Raw genomic sequence first — 21303 nt, forward strand, 5'->3', positions numbered from 1 at the left:
GATCAGAACAAAACAAATCAAATTAATATCAAAAGGTATTTGGGAATATTGATGTATTTTACATATTAGCTTTCTTTGCCACATTGTTCTCAATTTCACATTGTCTGGTTTTCATTCCACAGTAATTCACTTTGTACTAGTTCCTCCCCTTGACATTTGAAAACATTTTTTTTTCTAGCGTCTAGTTCCTGTGTGTGCCAGGCAATTTCTCATTCTTATCCAAGTATTGTTTATACCTGTGTGACAGTGAATGTTGTGAGTTGTTCAACTGTGGGATGCAATGTAATTAAGCATGAAATCAGCGAAATGCAGATGCTGGATATCAGACACAAAATTTAAAAATGACAGAAAACTCAGCAGGTCTGGCACATCAGTGGAGAGAAAGCAGAGTTAATGTCTCAGATCCAGTGACCCTGCAGAACAGAACCAGCAATTTCTGATTTCCTTACAACTGAGCATGATCCTGTCCTCACCCAAAATTTAAATACATGCACTTAGAGCAGCACTTAATTTGTTGGACTGGGACACTGGCATATCGTTACACCCTAACCCAGAGGGATTGAGACCAACTGTAACACACCATCTGTCATTGAAGATATTCTTACACCGAATAACTTCTCTCCTTACAGTTGTCATCAGTTAAGCCACTGAAGAGGCTCAGGGAACAATTATCAAGAGACTTACGACTTTTATTCTATTTTTTTCAACTAAGAAATCTTTAATCTAGAGTCACTGATTTCTTTTGGTCAGGAATGTTTCTAACTTCCATCATTTTCCTGCTTTGATTGGAACACCTCATATACTACCTAATGATGATAGAGAAATCACAGAGTGGAAGATAACAAGAATGTGAAATAGTAAAAGAGTGGGTGATTATGAGAATTAGAGATGTGAATGACAGTGAAGGTGCAGGATTGTCAATGGTGGAAAATTGTGAAAGTGGGAAATGAATGGTAGAGTCAGGAGTGGCGATAGTTAGCGAGTCATAACTAAGTGTGGAATGGTTGATACTAAGTGAGTGATAGCGAGAATGGGGAGTGGGTGAGAGTAAATAAGTGATAATGAGAGGTGCATGTCCTTGAGTTATATAGCATGGAAACAGACCCTTCGGTCAAACTCATCCATGCCGACCAGATATCCGCCATAAGTCTAGTCCCATATCCCTCTAAACCTTTCTACTCATATACTCATCCAGATAAGTTTTAAATGTTATAACCAGACCAGCATTCATCCCCTCCACCACTTCCTCTGGCAGCTCCATTTGTACTTGCACCATCCTCTGCCTGAAAATATTGCCCCTGAGATCCCTTTTATATTCTTCCCCTCGCACCTGAAATCTATGCCCTCTCATTTTGGACTCCTCCACCCTGGGGACAAGACCTTGCATATTTACCTTATCCATGCCCCTCATGATTTTATAAATCTCTATAAGGTCACCTCTCAGCCTCTGATCCTTCATGGAAAACAGCCCCAGTCTTTTCAACCTCTCCCCACAGCTCAAACTCTCCAACCGTGGAAAATCCTTCTAAATCTTTTCTGAACCCTTTCAAGTTTCACAACATGCTTCTTATAGGACGGAGACCAGAATTGCATGCAATAGTCCAAAAGTGGCCGAATCAATATTCTCTTCAGCTGCAACATGACTGCCCAACTATTACACTCAATGTATTGACCAATAAAGGTCCAAATGCCTTCTTCACTAACCTATCCTCCTGCGATTCCACTTTCCAGGAACTATGAACCTGCACTCCAAGGTCTCTTTGTTCACCCACACTCGCCAAAACCTTCATTTAGGTTATATGTCCTGCCCTGATTTGCATTTCTAAAATGTAGTACTTCATACTTATCTAAATTAAACTCTATCTGCCATTCCTTGGCCCATTGGACCATCTGACCTTGTCTTCTGACATAATCACCTTTGCTGTCCTGTATACCTCCACTTTTAGTGTCTTCTGCAACCATACCTCGCATGTTCACATCCAAATCATTTATATAAATGATAAAAAGTGGTGGACCAGCACCAATCCTTGTGGCACACTGCTGGTTATGGCCTCCAGTCTGAACAGCAACCTTCCACCACTTCTTGTCTTCTACCTTTGAGATGTTTCTGAATCCAAATAGCTAGTTCTCCCTGTATTCTGTGTGATCTAACCTTGCTAATTAGTCTACCATGAGGAACCCTGTCAAACACCTTACTGAAGTCCATATAGATCATATCCACTGCTCTGCCCTCATCAATCCTCTTTGTTACTTCTTTAACAAACTCAATCAAGTTAGTGAGACATGATTTCCCACGCACAAAGCCATGTTGACTATCCCTAATCAGTCCTTGCCTTTCCAAATACATGTACATTCTGTCCTTCAGAGTTTCCTCCAACAACTTATCCATCACCGATGTCAGGCTCACTGGTCTATAGTTCCCTGGCTTTTCCTTTCCACCTTTCTTAAATAGTGGCACATCATGAGCCAGTCGTCCGGCATCTCACCTGTGGCTATCGATGATGCAAATATCTCAGCAAGGGACCCAGCAATCTCTTCCCTCGCTTCCCACAGAGGTCCAGGGTACACCTGATTGGGTCCCAGAGATTTATCTATGTTTAACTGTTTTAGGATGTCCAGCATCTCCTACTCTGTAATATGGACATTTTTCAAGATGTCAGTATTTGTTTGCCAATGTTATATATTTTTCATTTTTTTCTCCACAGTTAACACTGATGCAAAATACTTTTTTAGTATCTCCTCCATCTTCTGAGGTTCCACTAGGCGGTCTTACTGATCTTTAAGGGACTTATTCTCTTCCTAGTTACCCTTTTGTCCTTAATGTATTTGTAGAATCCCTTTGGATTCTCCTTATTTCTATTTGCCAAAGCTATTTCATATTCCCTTTTTGCCCTCCTGATTTCCCTCTTAAAAATACTCCTACTGCCTTTATACTCTTATAAGGATTCACTTGATCCCTGCATCTATACTTGACATATGCTTCCTTCTTTTTCTTGACCAAATCTCAATTTCTCTAGTCATCCAGCATTCTGTACATCTACCAGCCTTACCCTTCATACTCACAGAAACATACAATCTCTGGATTCTCATTATCTTATTTTTGAAGGCTTCACATTTTTCAGTTGTCTCTTTACCTTCAAACATCTGCCCCAATCAACTTTCGAAAGTTCTTGCCTAATACTGTTAAAACTGGCCTTCCTCCAATTTAGAACTTTAACTTTTAGATCCAATCTATCCTTTTCCATCACCAATGTAAAACTAATAGAATGTTGCTCACTTGCTCCAAAGTGCTCCCCCATTGACACTTCAGTCACCCGCCTCACCTTTCACAAGAGTAGGACAGGTTTTGCACCTTCTCTAGTACGTATATCTACGTGCTGAATCAAAAAAATTTCTACTACACACATAACAAATTCCACTCCATCCAAGCCCATAACATTATGGCAGTTCCAGTCTATGTTTGGAAAATTAAAATGAGGCCAGAAACAGGGAGATAATGGACTTGAATGTGTGGCTGGGGAACTAAGGAAGTAAGGATTTAAATTCTTGGATCACTTGGGTATGTTTTGTGGTAAGCATAAATTATATAAGAGAGATGGTTTGCACCTTAATAGGTTAGGGACCAGCATTCTGGCAGGCAGGTTTGCTACTGCAACACAGCTACGTTTAAACTAAGTAGTGGGTTGGGGGGGGGGGGACACAAACTGGATGTTTAAGAAGGAAATTGAAGAGAAAGTTAGAACAAGGGAAGTCAAGAAAGACAACAGTATCAATGAGGCAGAAAACTCAAAAAGGGATCATGCTGTAAGGTTGAGTGAAATAGGAGTTGATGGGAAGGGTGAGGACAGTAACAAATTAAAAATACTGTACATGAATGCACGAAGCATTAGAAATAAGATGGATGAGCTTGATGCTCTTTTGGAAATTGGCAGATACGATATTGTGGGGATAACTGAGATGTGGCTTCAAGTGGACAGGGCTTGGGAAATGTATATTCAAGGCTACACGTGCTTTTGTAAGGACAGACTGATGGGCAGAGGGGGTGGGGTGGCCATGTTGGTAAGGGATTGTATTCAGTCCCTTGCACAGGGGGACCTGGAATCAGGGGATGTAGAGTCAGAGTGGATAGAGCTGAGAAGTTCTAAGGGTAAAAAGACCCTCTTGGGAGTTATCTACAGGCCCCCAAACAGTAGTCTGGATGTCAGACGTAAGTTAAATCAGGAGCTGAAATTGGCCTGTCGCAAAGATGTTACTGCAGTTGTTATGGGGGATTTCAACGTGCAGGTAGATTGGGAGAATCAGGATGGTATTGAACCCCAAGAAAGAGATTTTGTGGAGTGCATCTGAGATGGATTCTTAGAACAGCTGGTGCTGGAGCCTACCACGGAGAAGGCAATTCTGAATCTGGTATTGAGCAACCAGAATTGATCAGGGACCTCGAAGTGAAGGAACCATTGGGAGGTAGTGACCATAATACAATAAGCTTCAATCTGCAATTTGAGAGGGAGACGGTACAATCAGAAGTGACAATATTTCTGTTGAATAAAGGGAACTATGGCGCTATGAGGGAGGACCTGGTCAAAGTTCAATGGTGCAATACCTTAGCAGGGATGACCGTGGAGGAACAATGGCGGATATTTCTGTGTATAATGCAGAAGATGCAGGATCAGTTCATTCCAAAAAGGAAGAAAGATCCTAGGAGGAGGCATGGGGTGCTGTGGCGGATGAGGGAAGTTAAGAAAAATATAAAGTTAAAAGAGAAAAAATATAACATAGCAAAGATAAGTGGGAAAACGGAGGACTGGGAAGCTTTTAAAGAACAACAGAGGATTACTAAGAAGGAAATACGCAGAGAAAAAATGAGGTACGAAGGTAAACTGGCAAAAAACATAAAGGAGGATAGTAAAAGCTTTTTTAGGTATGTGAAAGGCAAAAAAATGGTTAAGACTAAAATTGGGCCCTTGAAGACAGAAACAGGGGACTATATTGCGGGGAACAAAGAAATGGCAGAAGAATTGGACTGTTACTTCAGATCTGTGTTCACTGGGGAAGACACAAGCAATCTCCATGAGGTAATAGTGGCTGAAGGACCTGCACTTAAGGAAATTTATATTTGCCAGGAATTGGTGTTGGAGAGACTGTTAGGTCTGAAGGTTGATAAGTCCCCGGGACTTGATGGTCTACATCCCAGGCTACTGAAGGAGGTGGCTTGAGAAATCATGGATGCGTTGGTGATTATTTTCCAGAGTTTGATAGATTCAGGATCAGTTCCTGCGGATTGGAGGGTAGCTAATGTTGTACCACTTTTTAAGAAAGGTGGGAGAGAGAAAGCAGGAAATTATAGACCAGTTAGTCTGACCTCAGTGGTGGGAAAGATGCTGGAGTCTAATATAATGGATGAAATTACGACACATCTGGATAGTAGTAACAGGATAGGTCAGAGTCAGCATGGATTTATGACTAATCTTCTGAAATTTTTTGAAGATGGACAAGGGAGATCCAGTCAATGTAGTGTACCTGGACTTTCAGAAAGCTTTTGATAAAGTCCCACATAGAAGGTTAGTGAGCAAAATTAGGGCGCATGGTATTGGGGGCAAAGTATTAACTTGGATTGAAAGTTGGTTTGCTGATAGGGAACAAAGAGTAGTGACAAACGGCTCCATTTCGGAATGGCAGGCAGTGACCAGTGGGGTCCCACAGGGATCAATGCTGGGACTGCAGCTTTTTACAATATATATTAATGATATAGAAGATGGTATTAGTAATAACATTAGCAAATTTGCCGATGATACTAAGCTGAGTGGCAGGGTGAAATATGAAGAGGATGTTAGGAGATTACAGGGTGACCTGGACAGGTTAGGTGAGTGGTCAGATGCATGGCAGATGCAGTTTAATGTGGATAAATGTATGGTTATTCACTTTGGTGGCAAGAACAGGAAGGCAGATTACTACCTAAATGGAATCAATTTAGGTAAAGGGGCAGTACAAAGAGATCTGGGTGTTCTTGTACACCAGTCAATGAAGGTAAGCATGCAGGTACAGCAGGTAGTGAAGAAGGCTAATAGCATGCTGGCCTTCATAACAAGAGGGATTGAATATAGAACCAAAGAGGTTCTTCTGCAGCTGTACAGGGCCCTGGTGAGACCACACCTCGAGTACTGTGTGCAGTTCTGTCTGCAAATTTAAGGAAAGACATTCCGGCTATTGAGGGAGTGCAGCGTAGGTTCAAGAGGTCAATTCCTGGAATGGTGGGACTACCTTACGCTGAAAGACTGGAGCAACTGGGCTTGTATACCCTTGAGTTTAGAAGACTGAGAGGGGATCTGATTGAGACATATAAGATTATTAAAGTATTGGACCCTCTGGAGGCATGTTTCCGCTGATTGGTGAGTGCCAAACCAGAGGACACAGCTTAAAAAAAAGGGAGAGACCATTTAGGACAGAGATGAGGAGAAACTTCTTCACCCAGAGAGTGGTGGCTGTGTGGAATGCTCTGCCCCAGAAGGCCATGGAGGCCCAAGTCTCTGGATTCATTTAAGAAAGAGTTGGATAGAGCTCTCAAGGATAGTGGAATCAAGGGTTATGGATATAAGGCAGGAACAGGATACTGATTGAGGATGATCAGCCATGATCATATTGAATAGTGGTGCAGGCTCGAAGGGCAGAATGGCCTACACCTGCACCTATTGTCTATTGTCTTTTGTCTATTGTTCTGATGTCTCACTATCAGCTTCAGGATCATCTGTCTGTGCCTCTGACGAGACTGTCCCCTATCACAATTGATCGCTTGGAACTTGGCATACCCCTCATTACATTAGAGCCAGGCTCGGTACCAGAAACCTGGCTGTCAGTGCTACATTCCCTTGAGAGTCCATCACCCCTACATTTTCTAAAATAGCACACTTGTTTGAGATGGGGATAGCCACAGGAGACTCCTGCCCTTCCTGCCTCCCTCTCCTACCTTTCCTGAAGGTCACTCATCTACCTGACTCTATCTTGAGGTTATTTCCCTTGCTGCAACTGCCATTCCATCACATGCCCTGGCTCCTGTAAATTCCTCACCTCTAACTGCTACTCCAACTGATCCATGTGATCCAATAGAATTTGCAATCAAGCACACTTCCTGCAGACATAATCATCACCAACATGGAATACCTCCCTAATCTCCCATATCTGACAGGAAGAGCACATCAATCTACTAAAGGCCAACATTGCACCTTAACAATCTACAGACCCAGAAAATAGCCCAATCTTATTGCTCTAAAAGCACTTCTCCATGCTAACTTAGTACCTGTGTTTTATATTTTTAAAGTTTAATCAAGAGTCAGATCTCAATAAAAAAATTATTATCAAAAGAACCTACTCTACTCACTATTGTAGATTTCCCAAAAAAAAGCTGCGTGGGTAATAGTAAGTAACGATTGTGAGAAGGGAGAGTGGGTAATACTAAGTGAGCAATAGAGAAATTGGGCAGTGGATGATAGTGAGAGTGGGAACTGATAACAAAATGTAGCCCAGGACCAGGAATCACAGGCTAAGGATATGGAGTCAGCTAGAGGAATCAAAGGGGATGAGGCGAAAGTGGGAACAGAGTACAGAGTTGGATGATAAGCCATGACCATAACCAAAAGTGGAGCAGGCTCAAAGGGGTTAATGGTCTATTCTTGTTCCTTTTTTCTAAATTATTTTGGAAATAGGTGATATTGAGTGATTGTGAGAATGGGGAGAGGATAATGGTGAGAGTAGGAATTGGGGTGATAGGGTGGGGAGTGAGTGATGGAATGAGAGTGGGTGATAGTAAGTGAGCTTAGATGAGTGCGGCAGTGGGTAATAGAGAAACTGGGTGATGATGTAGTATTGAATAATATCCAAGGCTCAGTTAGGTAGATGTTCGATTGATAAGGGAGTCACGGGCTGTGGAGGGGGACAGCAGGCAGGAAAGTGGAGTTAAGATCACTTAACAAATAGATCAGCTGTCGCCTTACTGAAAGATGGACTGGGCTCAGTAGGAGGAATGACTTATGTCTGCTCACAATCCTTGTGTCTCTGATATTTCTCAATACACCAGTCTAGAACAGACAGCATTCTCTCCCACTCTGTTGGACTGGACTGCTGGTGCAATGGCGTTTTCTCCAATCTTAGAAGAGCATCCCACATTCAGCAATCCCTATCGTAACAGTCTGTTATGCATCTCCCAGGGAACCTGATAAATATAATGCTTCGTTTGAAGTGGGCCACTGACCATTATGAAGTGGCTTAAGGTAATTCTGTTTTTTTTTAACAGACTGTGCAGTGGAAAGAAGCAGAGGTGAACAGTGAAGGAAGGCAGCATTAATGCTGTGACCATCAGCACTTGCTCAGGAATAACCTGCTCACCAGGGCCACTCAGCTCCTGACTTCATTGCAGCCTTGATCCAAATGTGACAAAAGAGCTGAACTCAAGACCAAAAGTGGCATGAAGGAGTCCTCGCAAAACTGGGATCAATGGAGGTCAAGGGGAAAATTCTCCTCTGGTTGGAGTCATACCTAGCTCAAAGGAAGACAGATGTAGTTGTTGGAAGTTAATCACCTCCCAGGTCCTAGGCCCAATCATCTTTAGTTGCTTCCTCAATAATTGTACCTTCATCAGAAGGTTAGAAGTGGATATGTTTGCCAATGATTGCGCAACATTCAGCACCATTCATGAATCTCAGATACTGGAAGAGTTGTGTCTATCTACAGCAAGACCTTGGACTGACAAGTAGCAAGTAACATTTGTGCCACACAAGTGCTGGGCAATGACCATCTGTAAAAAGAGAGAATTCAAATGCCACCTCTTGATATTCAAAGCATTACCATCACTAAATTACCCACTATCAAAATCCTGGGTACCACCATTGAACTGGGCCAATCTTTTGAGTGTTGTGGCTATAAGCACAGATTAAAGGCTAGGAATTGTGCAGTGAGTCATCACCTCCTGACTCCCCAAACCCTGTCAACCATCTACAAGATCCAAATCAGTGATGGAATACTTTCCACTTGCTTGGATGAGTGCAACTCTGACAATAAGATACCAATATGATCTAAGACAACCAGACAGATAATCTATTCATCACCTTTAACAGTCACACTGTCACTGCTGAGGCAAAGTGCCAGCAATATATAAAGTATTTAAAAAGTGCTTTGTACCAACTAACCAAGGGTACTTTGACAGCCCCATACAAACCTGGAACTGTACTGCATAGATGGACAAGGCCAGCAGGTATATGGGAACACCAACACTTGCAAATTCTCCACCATCATGTCTTGGAAATATATCATCATTAATTGGATGTAAATGCTGGTAGTTGCTTCCTAAGACCACTGTGGCAGTCCCTACACACCAAGCACTGCAATGGTTCATTAAGGCAGCACACCACCATCTCCTCCAGGACGATTAGGAATGGGTAATAGATTCTGGCTTTACTGGGATGCCAACATCCCATTAAAAAATAAAAGAAAAACTCTGGTACAGTTTTGAACCCAAAGTCAAAGGATAACACACTAATTCACTGCAAAACTCATGACATCTTCTGCTCCCAATTTTGCACACAATGTAAACTGGGAACATTCTATGAAGACCTATGTGTAAAAGTTTAAGTAATATTTCAATCCTGTTCCATAACAAAAATGTAACTTTTTTTTTACAGGATTAACATTATAATTTCACTTTGATCATTAATTAAAATAGAGTAAAATAATAAGGTAGTCTGTAGACTAATGGATACACAGAGTATAAATGTTAACACAGCAAGATATACTCACCTTTTAATAACTCATTTATGAATTTTTTCATAAGATAAATAATAATTGTATCTTCTGTTTTAACATAGCTATTAGAAAACCATCCATTCTCAGCAATTAAGATCTTAGGACTGTTGTATTCCAACTTTATCCATTTCAGGACCCGCCCAAGATGGAGAGATTCACGATTTTTAAGTTTGAGACTGTCTGGCAGTGACCGAAAGATATTTGGACCAAAAGAAAATGCAAAGAAATCTGCTGTTCCATTAATGAAGCTCTTTTCTTTTTCAGTAAATGTAGGCAAAGATGTGACTTGCATTTTCAAGCTGTCAGGGTAGTCACCGTCCACAAAGATTGGTTTAGCAAACCATCCTAATACAAGGTCCATGGACGTCTGGAAACTCTTATAGTTGAAGTTGCTATTCTTTGGTTCAAGCCAGTGGGAGCCCAATACCATGGACACAAAGCCTTTCTGCAACTTGCGAAATTGCCTGTCATAAGTGTGCCAGACTGTTGCATGTGCCTGTCAGACAAATAAAATCAATGATAGCAAATCAGACCAGAGAATCAACACTACTTTTAAATAAAACAAAGAATTGCTGGTGCTGTAAGTCTGAAACAAAAAACAGAAATTGCTGGAGAAACTCAGCAGGTCTTGCAGTATCTGTTGACCAGAAACAGTTAAAATTTCTAGTCCAATAACCGTTCTTCAGATTTTCAAAGTTAAAAATCACACACCAGGTTATAGTCCAACAGGTTTAATTAGAAACACTAGCTTTTGGAGTGCTGCTCCTTCATCAGGAGCGGTGCTCCGAAAGCTAGTGCTGCCAATTCAACCTGTTGGACTATAACCTGATGTTGTGTGATTTTTAACCTTGTACACCCCAGTCCAACGCTGGCAACTCCAAATTCATATTTCCAGTTCTGAAGACGGGTCACTGACTGGAAACGTTAACTATGCTTCCAATTCTTTTAAATATATGACATTGTGACTATTCTTTAGGGCAGCATATTTTGCTGTAACTGATATATGTCACTATAGACTGATGCGTTGCTGGTCAAAGCACAGCAGGCCAGGCAGCATCTCAGGAATAGGGAATTCGACGTTTCGAGCATAAGCCCTTCATCAGGAATGAGAGAGAGTAGCCAAGCAGGCTAAGATAAAAGGTAGGGAGGAGGGACTTGGGGGAGGGGGGATGGAGGTGGGATAGGTGGAAGGAGGTCAAGGTGAGGGTGATAGGCCGGAGTGGGGTGGGGGCGGAGAGGTCAGGAAGGAGATTGCAGGTTAGGAGGGCGGTGCTGAGTTGAGGGATCCGACTGAGACAAGGTGGGGGGAGGGGAAATGAGGAAACTGGAGAAATCTGAATTCATACCTTGTGGTTGGAGGGTTCCCAGGCGGAAGATGAGGCGCTCCTCCTCCAGCTGTCGTGTTGTTATGTTCTGCCGGTGGAGGAGTCCAAGGACCTGCATGTCCTCGGTGGAGTGGGAGGGAGAGTTAAAGTGTTGAGCCACGGGGTGGTTGGGTTGGTTGGTCCAGGCGGCCCAGAGGTGTTCTCTGAAGCGTTCCACAAGTAAGCGGCCTGTCTCCCCAATATAGAGGAGGCCACATTGGGTGCAGCGGATGCAATAGATGATGTGTGTGGAGGTACAGGTGAACTTGTGGCGGATATGGAAGGATCCCTTGGGGCCTTGGAGGGAAGTGAGTGTGGAGGTGTGGGCGCAAGTTTTACATTTCCTGCGGTTGCAGGGGAAAGTGCGGGGGTGGAGGTTGGGTTGGTGGGGGGTGTGGATCTGACGAGGGAGTCACAAAAGGAGTGGTCCTTGCGGAACGCTGATAGGGGAGGGGAGGGAAATATATCCTTGGTGGTGGGGTCCGTTTGGAGGTGGCGGAAATGACGGCGGATGATACGTTGCATGCGGAGGTTGGTGGGATGGTAGGTGAGAACCAGTGGGGTTCTGTCTTGGTGGCGGTTGGAGGAGCGGGGCTCAAGGGCGGAGGAGCGGGAAGTGGAGGAGATGCGGTGGAGGGCATCGTCAATCACGTCTGGGGGGAATCTGCGGTCCTTGAAGAAGGAGGCCATCTGGGCTGTGCGGTGTTGGAACTGGTCCTCCTGGGAGCAGATGCGGCGGAGACGAAGGAATTGGGAATATGGGATGGAGTTTTTGCAGGGGGCAGGGTGGGAGGAGGTGTAGTCCAGGTAGCTGTGGGAGTCAGTCGGTTTATAGTAGATGTCTGTGTTGAGTCGGTTGCCCGAGATAGAGATGGAAAGGTCTAGGAAGGGGAGGGAGGAGTCTGAGACAGTCCAGGTGAATTTAAGGTCAGGATGGAAGGTGTTGGTAAAGTTGATGAACTGTTCAACTTCCTCGTGGGAGCACGAGGCAGCGCCGATACAGTCATCGATGTAGCGGAGGAAAAGGTGGGGGGTGGTGCCAGTGTAGTTGCGGAAGATGGACTGTTCCACATATCCTACGAAGAGGCAGGCATAGCTGGGGCCCATGCAGGTGCCCAAGGCAACTCCTTTAGTTTGGAGGAAGTGGGAGGATTGAAAAGAGAAGTTATTCAGGGTGAGGACCAGTTCAGTCAGTCGAAGGAGGGTGTCAGTGGAAGGGTACTGGTTGGTGCGGCGGGAAAGGAAGAAGCGGAGGGCTTTGAGTCCTTCGTGATGGGGGATGGAGGTGTACAGGGACTGGATGTCCATAGTGAAAATAAGGCGTTGGGGACCGGGGAAGCGAAAATCCTGGAGGAGGTGGAGGGCGTGGGTGGTGTCCCGAACGTAGGTGGGGAGTTCTTGGACTAAAGGGGACAGGACCATGTCGAGGTATTGGGAGATGAGTTCGGTGGGCCAGGAGCAGGCTGAGACAATGGGTCGGCTTGGGGAGACAGGCCGCTTACTTGCGGAACGCTTCAGAGAACACCTCTGGGCCGCCCGGACCAACCAACCCAACCACCCCATGGCTCAACACTTTAACTCTCCCTCCCACTCCACCGAGGACATGCAGGTCCTTGGACTCCTCCACCGGCAGAACATAACAACACGACGGCTGGAGGAGGAGCGCCTCATCTTCCGCCTGGGAACCCTCCAACCACAAGGTATGAATTCAGATTTCTCCAGTTTCCTCATTTCCCCTCCCCCCACCTTGTCTCAGTCAGTTCCCTCAACTCAGCACCGCCCTCCTAACCTGCAATCTTCTTCCTGACCTCTCCGCACCCACCCCATTCCGACCTATCACCCTCACCTTGACCTCCTTCCACCTATCCCACCTCCATCCCCCCTCCCCCAAGTCCCTCCTCCCTACCTTTTATCTTAGCCTGCTTGGCTACTCTCTCTCATTCCTGATGAAGGGCTTATGCTCGAAACGTCGAATTCTCTATTCCTGAGATGCTGCCTGGCCTGCTGTGCTTTGACCAGCAACACATTTTCAGCTGTGATCTCCAGCATCTGCAGACCTCATTTTTTACACTATAGACTGATATCAACTCCAGAAACCTACACTGATGATTGTATAATTGTGAAGACATTAGAATGCAGAAAAGATTAATGAGAGTTAAAGATGAGGAACTTCAGTCCTGTAGATAGATTGGGAAAGTTGGCACTGTCCTCATTGCAGAAAAGGGGAAAAAAAGAAATTTGATTGAGTTAAAAATCACACACCAGGTTATAGTCCAACAGGTTTATTTGGAAGCGCTTGCTTTCGAAGCACCGCTCCTTCATCAGGTGGTTGTGTGAGTTAATAGGGAGAAACACCATCTAAAATGGGAGGAACGAGACATGGAGGAAGCCAATGTAAAGCGATTTGCAAAAGCAGCAGCGGCGACATGAAGAAAGTTTTTTGTCAGCAGTGAGAAGTTAGGATCTGGACAATGCCTGACAGTGGGTTGGAGAAACATTCAATCATGGCTTTTAAAACAGGATTGTATCATTCTTTGAAGAGGAATTTTCTCTCTATATTTGCTGTTGATACATTTATCAGAGAGAAACAGTCTGCGATTGTCGAGCAACAGTGTGGTTTCTCTTCAAATTCTGCAGAGTGCATCCTCTCTCCCACCCAACAAAGCTGCTCCATTTCTGTCGCCCACTTAAGGAGCACGCAACAGCAGCTCGAGCCTGGGAGGACACGGCAAACCAACAGCAGCAGCAACTGCCTCTGACACTAGGGGAAGCACCAGCATGAGACAGGGCAGAGTGAAAGTGCATCAATAACATTCAAACCTCATAGGGCAAGGGGCAGTGGGTGAGTGAGGGAGTGGGTCAGTCAATGAGTGAGGCAAACAGAGAGAAAGTTTGTATGTATGTAGGGGAGGAGTAAGGAGAGAGAGTGTGTGAGGAAGAGAAAGAGTGTGAGGGAGGGAGAGAGAGATAGAGTGTGTAACAGATGGAGGGAGAAAGTAGGAACTTGTGAGGAATGTAAGACAAACTTTTTTTATTATTCATTCACAGGATATTGGCATCCCGGTTAGGCCAGCATTTACCGCCCATCCCTAATTGTCCAGAGAGCACTTCAGATTCAACCACTATTGTAGGTTGGGAGTCAAATGTGGAACAGACCAAGTAACGATAGCAGTTTCCTTCCCAAAATGACATTAGTGAACCAGATGGATTTTGAAAACAACTGTAGATAAACTATGATCACTATTAATGAAGCCAGCTTTCAGTTCCAGCTTTTATATTAATTGGAATTTCAATTCCACCAGCTGCTGTGATAGGATTTGAACCCAGGACACTAGAACCTGGGCCACCAGATTACTAGATTAGTTACATTTCCACTGTATCACAACGTTTTTCAGAAAGCAAAATTATCAGCCACTGTGTGAATCTTGAGTTACACTTTGCAATGAGACTTTTAGGAATGACATTTTCTGTGCTGCATTGTGAGTGTTGCTTGTCTAAATGAGAGTGCTTTGGACTTGGGTGAAAGCAGGGAGTTGGTGAGATGTGGAGTAAGTAATGCTGAAAGACAGCGTGGTTCTCAGTCTGAGCCTGGGCAGTTCAGAAAGTGACATAGTCCCGTTGGTAAGTGATACGTGCAGAGCATTTTCTTACAGTTTTAAAAACATTATATATTATCTTGAATAAAGGTAGTGACTTTCAATTATAATACAAGTATTTGAAACAAAGGAAGGTCCTTCACTTAATTAAATTTTCTTAAAGGGATTAACTAGCTTAATCTAGAGAGAAGTCATAACAGCAGACCCCAGACCTGTGGTTGCTCCTGTTATGCAATGTACAAAATAAGGAACACTTCCCGTGTATCCAGCTGCAGCTACTGACTTTTCAGAGCAGGAACTTCAGGTGGATTCACTGTGAAGCGTCCGCAATGTTGAGAATGTTTTAGTGGGCAGTCACCTACTTAGTAGGTGGTCACATCATGGGTGAGGATTACACAGGTAGAAAGGGAATGGGAGACCATCAGACAAAGTAAAAAGCTCCAAAAGGAAGTGCAGAAGTCCCCTGTGGTCTCAAATGGATATACCACTTTGGATAGCGTTGGAGGAGGCTGGCCACTTGGGGAAAGCAGCATCTGCCAAGTTCATGGCACCACGGGTGGCTATGATGCACAGAATGGGAGGAAAATGAGTGGCAAGGCTATAAAAATAGAGGATTCAACAGTAAAGAGTACAGATAGGTGCTTCTATGGCCACAGATGTGAATCCAGGATGGTATGTTGTCTCTCAGGTGCCAGGGTAAGGACATCACAGAGCAACTGCAGGACATTCTGGATCGGGAGAGTGAACAGCCAGTGACTATGGTATGCATAGGCACCAGAGTAGATTTCTGTATTTGAGGAATATGGTTTTTGCTGGCTTATCAAGAGTGCCAGTTGATAAGATGCTGGTTAAAACAAAGTTTGCAGAACTTCAGTGCAAAGAGTATTGCAAACACGGCAGATAAACTAAGGGCACAGACAGATACATAGCAACAACGTTGCTGTAATGGATAGCAAAAGGCTAAAAGAGGGGAAAACTGGCAGCTTGATATCCCTGGGTATAGAATTTTCAGGCAGGTTAGAGGGTGGTGTGAGTAGCAGTATTGGTTAAAGAATCAATGACAGTTCTGAGGAGTGAAGGTGTACTAAATGTCTTAATGAATGAAGTTTATGGATTGAGCTTAGGAGTTAAAAAAGGGGCAGTCGCACTACTGACAGTATACAGCAGATCCCCAAATAGTAGGAGGGAGTTAAAAGAAGATAGATGTAGACAAATTCCTGCCTATAGGAATAAAAGAGCAATAATAGTAGGAGACTTTAACCATCCCAATATCAAATAGGTTTTAAACAAAATAAGGGGCATTGAGGGTGAAAAATTCATGTTGTGTGCCGAGGAATTTTGTTTTTAAACAATATGTGACAAGATCAACGAGAGGAGGTGGAATTCTGGATTTAGTTTTGGGAAATGAAGCTGAGCAAGTGGGTAAAGTGACAGTGGGCGGCCATATCGGGGATTTGGTTAGATTTAGTACTATTGTAGAAAAGGATAAAGATAAATCAGGAGTAAAAGTTTTAAAGTTTTAAACTGGCAGAAGGCAAATTTTACAAAACTGCGAAGTGATTTGGTTGAGGTGGACTGGACAGGGCTGCTGAAGGATAAATCAATGGCGAACCAGTGGGAGGCACTAAAAAGTGAGATCCTTGGGGGGTGGGGGGGAAACACAAAGCAGACATGTCCCCTCCGAAAATAAGAATGGTACTGCCAAATCCAGACCACCATAGTTGTCTAGAAAAATACAGGGGAAAATTAAATAGAAAAGGAAAGCTTATGATAGTCACAAAAATCTCAACACCACAGATAAGTTTTAGCGGACTATAGAAAGTACAAAGGAACCTCGATTATCCAAAGGACACGGGCAGGGAGTATTTCGTTTGGTTAATCGAATGCCACATCACATTGTTTAGCCAAGCATCGGGACCTTGCGATCTTGCTGGATAATCCAATATTCAGATAATCGAATGCCGGATAATTGAGGTTTCTCATGGATCAAATTAAAAAAACGAAATAAGGAAATTGAAGAGAGGACATGAAAAAATATTAGCAAGCAACATAAACAAAAACACAAAGATGTTTTACCAATATATAAAAAGCAAAAGGATAGTTAATGTAAAAGTGGGACCTATCAGAGATGAAGAAGGGAAGTTGTGCGAAAGTGAGGAGGACGTATGAAAAATGTTATGATTTTTTTGACTCTGTATTCACAAAGGAAAGGGAGCAGTGTGAAATATTGGGCAAAATAATCAGAACAAGAGAGGAAGTCTTAGAGGAGTTGGAATCCTTGAAAGTAGATAAGTCACCAGGGCCGGATGGATTATTCCCAAGGACGTTGAAGGAGGTACAGGAGGAAATAGCAGGTGCTCTGAGGATTATTTTTCAATCTTCACTAGACAGGTGAGGTGCTGAAGGACTGGAGGAATACAAATGCAGTTTCATTGTTTAAAAAGAGTACAAAAGAAATGCCAAACAATTATAGGCCAGTTAGTCTTACTTCAGTTGTGGCCAAATTGTTAGTATCAATCCTGAGAGATCGAATAAACTGCCACTTCGAAAGACATGGACTAGTCAGGAATAGTCAGTATTGTTTTATTAATGGAATCATGCCTTACAAATTTGTTTGAATTCTTTGAGAAAGTGACAAGGAGGATCAATGAGCGTAGTGCAGTGGATGTCATCTAAATGAACTTTAGAAGGCATTTCACAAAGTCCCACATGATGGACTGATCAAAATGTAAAAGCCCATGGGATACAGGGTAATGTGTCAAATTGGATACAAAGTTGGCTTAGTAACAGGTAACAAAGGGCAATGTTTGATGGCTGCCCATGTAATGGAAAGTTGTTTCAAGTGGCGTCTGTAGAGCTTGGTATTGTTTACACGTTAACAATTTGGACTTGAACATGGTGGGAGCAAATGGGAAATTTGCAGATGACATAAAAATTGGCCATTTATTGGACAGTGTAGAGGATAGCTGTTGGTTCCAAACTGATATAGATGAGTTAGGGGAGAGTACAGGAAAGGGGCAAATGGAATTCAATTCTGATAAATGTGAAGTAATGCATTAAGGGAGATCAAACAGTAAGAGGGAATACACAATAAACAGGAATCTACTGAGATGGGTAGATGAAGTGAGAGATCTTGGTGTGCAAGTACACAGGTCTCCAAAGGTAATGGTATAGATAAATAAGTTGTAAAGAAGGAATACGAAATGCTCTTCTTCACTGGCAGAGATACAGAATATAAAAATAGGGATATAATGATGAATTTGTATAAGATACTGATGAGGCCACAGTTGGAATATTGTATGCAGTTCTGGTCACCAAATTACAAGAAGGACATAATTGCTCTGAAGAGAGTGCACAGAAGATTTACTGGAATGTAGCCAGGAGTGAAAAATTGTAGCTACAAGGAATAATTGGAGAGGTCGAGGTTGTTTTCCTTGGAAAAGAAAAGGCTAAGGGATGACAGGATCATGGGATACAAAATTGTGAGGGGTGGGCTTAGAGCAGACAGGAGGAGCCTGTTTACCTTGGCAGAGAGTTCAAAAGCCTGGGGATTCAAGATTCAAGCTAAGTGGCAGTAGGAATAGAGGGGACATGAGGAAATACTTTCTTACACAGAGAGTGGTGGGTGTCTAGAGTTAACTGCCTGAGTTGGTAGTGGAGACAGACACTCTGAATTCTTTTAAAATTAGCTGAATCCACATATTAAGTGTTATAAGCTGCAGGAAGCTGGAATTAGAAAGGGCATCTGGGTGTCTTTGGGTCAGCATGGTCAAGATGGGCCGAGTGGCCTCCTCCTGTGCAGTATCATCTCTGGTTCTGTTTCAGAAATGCTGTATTTCTGCCCAGGTGATTGGTATTTTCTCAGGATTGACCACTAGGTGGTGCTGCACTTAAACTGAAACTAAGCAGTTAATATTACACACAGTTCAGTTTAGTGGAAGGTGAAAGTATCTGCAGTTACATTGAGTCATAGAGATGTACACCATGGAAACAGACCCTTCAATCCAACTCGTCCATACTGACCTGATATCCCAACCTAATCTAGTCCCACTTGCCAGCACCTGGCCCATATCCCTCCAAACCCCTCCTACATACAACAGAAGTGTGTCGGGTTTTTTTCCATAAACGCTTAGAACATAGAACATAGAAAAGTACAGCACAGAACAGGCCCTTTGGCCCACGATGTTGTGCCGAGCATTAATCCTAATGTAAAATAAAATAACTTAACCTGCGCACCCCTCAATTCACTGTTATCCACGTGCATGTCCAGAAGTCTCTTAAATGTCCCGAATGACTCTGCTTCCACCACCACCGCTGGCAGTGCATTCTATGCATTCACAATTCTCTGCGTAAAGAACCTTCCACAGACGTCCCCTCTATCTTAAAACTGTGACCCCTCGTGCCAGTCAATCCTGCCCCGAGGAAAGGCCTCTGGCTCTAAGGGCTTTTGCCTGAAATGTCGATTTTGCTGCACTTTCGATGCTGCCTGAACTGCTGTGCTCTCCCAGCACCACTGATCCAGAATCTGGTTTCCAGCATCTGCAGTCATTGCTTTTACCTCCACTCTTCTCATTATCTTGTATGCCTCGATCAGGTGACCTCTCTTCCTTCTTCTCTCCACAGAGAAAAGTCTGAGCTTAGTCAACCTCTCTTCATAAGGCAAGCCCTCCTGTCCAGGCAGCATTCTGGTAAGCCTTCTTTGCACCCTCTCCAAAGCCTCTATAACTTTCCTATCGAAGGGCGACCAGAACCAGACACAATATTCCAAGTGTGGTCTCACCAGGGACTTGTAGAGCTGTAGCAAAACATTGCAGCTCTTAAACTCAATCCCCCTGTTAATGAAAGCCAAAATACCATATGCTTTCTTAACAATCCTATCCACTTGGTGGCAACTTTGAGGGATCTATATACTTGTACACCTAGATCCCTCTGTTCCTCCACACTGCCAAGAATCCTGTCTTTAATCCTATATTCAGCATTCAAGTTCAACCTTTCAAAATGCATCACTTTGCATTTATTCAGATTGAACTCCATTTGCCATTTCTCAGCCCAGCTCTACATCCTGTCTATGTCACGCTGCAGCCTGCAATAGCCCTCAATACTATCAATAGCACTTCCAACCTTTGTGTCATCTGTAAATTTACTAACCCACCTCTCAACCTCCTCATCCAAGTCACTTATAAAAACTACAAAGAGCAGAGGCCCTACAACAGAGCCCTGTGGGACCCCACTCAACACTGACCTCCAGGCAGAATATTTTCCATCTACAACCACCTTCTGCCTTCTGACAGTCAACGAATTCAGAATCCAGATAGCTAAATCTCCCTGTATTCCATACTTCCTGACTTTATGAATGAGCCTACCATGCTTTTCCAAATAGTCATAAATCCTATCCCTCAGAATTCTATCTAAAACTTTTCTGACCACAGATGTAAGACTGACTGGTCTGTAATTGCCAGGGATTTCCCTATTACCCTTCTTGAAAAGAGGAACAACATTCACCCCCTTTCAATCCTGTGGTACGACTCTCATTAAGAGTGAGGAGGCAAAGACCTTCGCCAGTGGCTTAGCAACCTCCTTTCTCACTTCCCACAGCAGCCTAGGATAAGTCTGGTCTGGCCCTGGGGACTTATCAATCTTTAAGTTTGACAAAATTTCCAGCACTTGAACTTCATCAATCTTGATCTGGTCAAGACCGTATCCCAGCTTCTCAAAGTTCTCATTCACAACAAAGTCCCTTTTCTTGGTGAAAACTGAAGCAAAAAACAGGGAGGCATGCTGGCACAGTGGTTAGCACTGCTACCTCACAGTGCCAGAGACCTGGGTTCAATTCCTGCCTCAGGCAACTGTCTATGTGGAGTTTGCACATTCTCCCCGTGTCTGCATGGGTTTCCTTCAGTTTCCTCCCACAGTCCAAAAATGTGCAGGTTAGGTGAATTGGCCATGCTACATTGCCTCATAATATTAGGTGAAGGGGTAACTGTAGGGGAATGGGTCTGGGTGGGTTGTGCTTCAGTGGGTTGGCATGGACTTGTTGGGCTAAAGGGCCTGTTTCCATACTGTAAGTGATCTAATCAAAAAAAACTAATTTAGGGCTTCCCCTATCCATTCAGACTCCACGCTATCCCTACCGGCCCTACTTCACCCTAATCATTCTCTTATTCTTCACGTATGAGTAAAATGCCTTTGGGTTCTCCCTAATCCTTCTTGCCAAGCCTTTTTTGTGCCCCCTCTTGGCTTTCCTCAGTCCATTTCTGAGCTCCTTTCTATCAAGCCTGTAATCCTCTAAAGTTGTGCTAGATCCTTGCCTCCTCCGCCTTCCGTAAGCTGCCTTCTTCCTTTTGACGAGAAGCTCCTCTGTTCTTGTTATCTAAGGTTCCTTAATCTTACCCCTTCTTAACTGTCTCAGAAGAACAAATTCATGCATCACTCACAATAACTGCTCCTTAAACAGTCTCCACATGTTTGCTGTGCCCTTTCTGTGGAACAATCGCTCCCAGTCTGTACTTCCCACCTCCTGTCTGATAGCGTCATACTTTCCATTTCCCCAATTA

The 21303-nt window shown here is 43.6% G+C and overlaps 1 protein-coding gene across 1 annotated transcript in view; it reads right to left on the reverse strand.

The window, feature by feature from the left end:
- Positions 1 to 21303, reverse strand: part of LOC132815993 (beta-klotho-like) — a 40664-nt gene that overhangs the window by 10771 nt on the left and 8590 nt on the right. Inside the window, exon 2 of the mRNA XM_060825430.1 lies at positions 9784 to 10285. Coding sequence (XP_060681413.1) covers positions 9784 to 10285 — 502 coding nt within the window. The remainder of the gene's footprint in view (positions 1 to 9783; positions 10286 to 21303) is intronic.

This window comes from Hemiscyllium ocellatum, chromosome 1 (genome assembly GCF_020745735.1).
Source record: "Hemiscyllium ocellatum isolate sHemOce1 chromosome 1, sHemOce1.pat.X.cur, whole genome shotgun sequence".
NCBI lineage: Eukaryota > Metazoa > Chordata > Chondrichthyes > Orectolobiformes > Hemiscylliidae > Hemiscyllium > Hemiscyllium ocellatum.